The sequence below is a fragment of the Scylla paramamosain genome, chromosome 12 (assembly GCF_035594125.1).
Source record: "Scylla paramamosain isolate STU-SP2022 chromosome 12, ASM3559412v1, whole genome shotgun sequence".
NCBI lineage: Eukaryota > Metazoa > Arthropoda > Malacostraca > Decapoda > Portunidae > Scylla > Scylla paramamosain.
The window spans coordinates 2,912,501-2,915,000 of record NC_087162.1 but is presented as its reverse complement, the minus strand read 5'-3'; the positions used below and the strand labels follow the sequence as shown (position 1 = coordinate 2,915,000).

The window sequence follows — 2,500 nt, the reverse complement described above, 5'->3', positions numbered from 1 at the left end:
ATCCCTATAGTGGTTAGCGTTGTTATTCCTTTACTATGACATTTTATTTAAAGATTTGTTTGCCTGTTTTGCTGTTTATTATCCTGCACCTAACATTAGAACTAGTTTATTCCTTAATGTAGTTTTATTATGTTTACTCATTTTGCTCTTTCTTGCGACATATACCCCACATCCAAACTGCCACTGTAACAGTGTAACGATTCTGCTATTTTCTATTGCAATCCTGTTGATAGGCTTGAAGTCTAATAATTATTCATAGTGTAAGGTTTTACTGACTTAATTGGCGGTCCATTTTGGTCTTTTTTTTTTCACAATCTACACATTACGTTTGGCCCGCCACTCGTCCCCCACAGCCTGACCCTGAAGACCTTCATTCAGCTCTGCCGCATGGTGACCGCCTGCTTGGTGTTACTGGTGCAACTCGGGGAGGACGACCGCTTGACTCATGCGTATTCTGACGGACCGCTGACCCGGTATGATCGCTGCTTCGTCTCCAACACGACCACCACGTCTAACCTCATCACTTAATTTACTACATCTACATCACCACTCACTTCACGGGGAAAAGATACAATAGGCAAAATAATGGTTTGAATGACAACATGAATAAAGCATTAGTATGTTTATGAGTACGAGTATTTCTCACAGCAGTGAAGTATTTGTCAGGTGTACAAACATATCTCAGTAACTTAATCACCGTGCATGATAGTAGTGTAGCTATAGTTAATCCGTCATTAAGTCATTCGAATTCCCTTAACGAAGTGTGAATGACATAGGAACATAAGTAGCTGTCCGCGTCTCACATCATCTATTCCACGTATAAAATGTGTAAAATCTGTAAAGCTTGAAAAAAGTTTGGATACAAAAAAGATCACACGTAATCTAAAAAATAAATAGTATTTCTAAACTTGATATTTGGATTCTAAGCGTCCACACAGCGATGGCGGGACTACACAGGATCACTACAGGAAAGGAGCGAAATGAGATTCTGCAGACGTAAATATAAACAAATACGTGCCGAGTTTGCCCGACCGAGGAGAGGCGGGCGACGGGGGCAGAGATCTGAACTCGTCCAGACACCACAGCTCAGGTTATTACACTCATGACCTTAACTTAAATCACAGAACATAATTATTTCGACCACTCTCGGAAGAAGAGAAAGAGAGAGAGAAAAAAAAAGTTCTTCCGAATGTTAGTACTGCCAAGCACAATTCATAAAAGTACAAAAAATAGGTCATACATTTTACACACAATAAACTTAAAATACAAGGCTCCTCCCGTGATCACTAAGGAGGTGGTTGTGGGGGGCAGCGATACGGTGATCGGAGATGCTATCGATATGACCTTGAGGTGATTCCCGAACCCCCGGTCAGCAGTGGCAGGACTGAGGGGAGGAGAGCATTGTTCTGGAAGGGAGACAGGAGCGGGTCTTGGGGGCACCGCTGGTCCTTTCATATGCTATATCTAACAGTGGGTGGCTGCACTATACGGTGTGCTGGCTGGACAAAACATTTTTCCCGGTGGAAGATTGAGACTGAAGATCAGCAGGCGCATCTGAGATTGCCAGCAGGCGGTATCCGTTGCAGAGAAGAGTGTGAAGCCTTCAGCGTGGGAAGACAGCACACCGGGAAGCGCATGTAAATTTCTCCCACTTTGGACGGATCATAATTTTCCTCCCCGAAGTAAATCACAGAACAGCACAGCTTGTGGTGCCTGAGCTTGTGCAGCGCCGCGCCGCTAATGACGGCCACTAAATCGCCATTAGAGGTGTTCTTGACTAGGCTGTTTACCACTGGTGAGGAAGGATTTAACATTGAAGGCCTTGTACAAATACTGAAAATCAAATTATTTTAATTGTGTAGAAGAGACTATCACTCTGTCAGCAGCCCATCCTGGAGTTGGGCGTTGCAGAATAACAAAGCCTGTAACGTTCATTGATAAAAGTAGTTTCTGGTCTGAACACAAGGAGCTATTGCCCTTTGAGCCACATGACTGTTAAGGAGGCAGCTGCGACAGTGCAACTTTTTGAAGGGTATCGTTTGTGCCGGATGTCCATCCTCTAGCCACGCGCCGACATCAGGATTGGAATAATGGCTGCCAGCGTATCGCTGTCAACACCCAGCGGAGTTACTCACTCAGCCACCATGTAAATTACATGATTGAAATATAATTTCAAATTAACTTGTTATGCCACGAAATTTTCATTATTTATCCTATTCATTGCAAGGACAATGGCTACAACTTCCCTGGGTTTCCCACATAACCCATTGTTTCAGAAGGGCCAACCCTGGCAAGGGACAGGGGACGGGATTATTGTTCAGGGACGGCCAGTGGCTGCTTCCCACCTCACCAAAGCTAAGGGACTATTTGGTTTTTAAATGTTTCTTCTGGGCCGTCATGACGTGCTGGATGAGACGGTGAGGAGAGGTGCGCACCGCCTCCGCCAGGCTGCCGCCGCCCCTGAGAGTCACCACACGCTCTGCTGCCATCATTACCACCT

General features: G+C 45.0%; 2 protein-coding genes across 5 annotated transcripts in view; one reads left to right on the top strand and one right to left on the bottom strand.

Annotated features, from left to right (window-relative positions):
• The window catches only part of LOC135105534 (uncharacterized), an 11,163-nt gene extending 10,291 nt beyond the window's left edge, over positions 1–872 (top strand). For 3 of the 4 annotated variants that reach the window (XM_064013734.1, XM_064013737.1, XM_064013733.1), the window contains one exon: positions 354–872. In XM_064013734.1, coding sequence (XP_063869804.1) covers positions 354–528 — 175 coding nt within the window. In that variant the 3' untranslated portion in view covers positions 529–872. The remainder of the gene's footprint in view (positions 1–353) is intronic. The other variant, XM_064013735.1, reaches the window with a different exon arrangement.
• The window catches only part of LOC135105533 (uncharacterized), a 34,932-nt gene continuing 33,039 nt past the window's right edge, over positions 608–2,500 (bottom strand). Inside the window, exon 4 of the mRNA XM_064013732.1 lies at positions 608–2,500. This exon is cut by the window's right edge and continues 608 nt beyond it. Coding sequence (XP_063869802.1) covers positions 2,364–2,500 — 137 coding nt within the window. The 3' untranslated portion in view covers positions 608–2,363.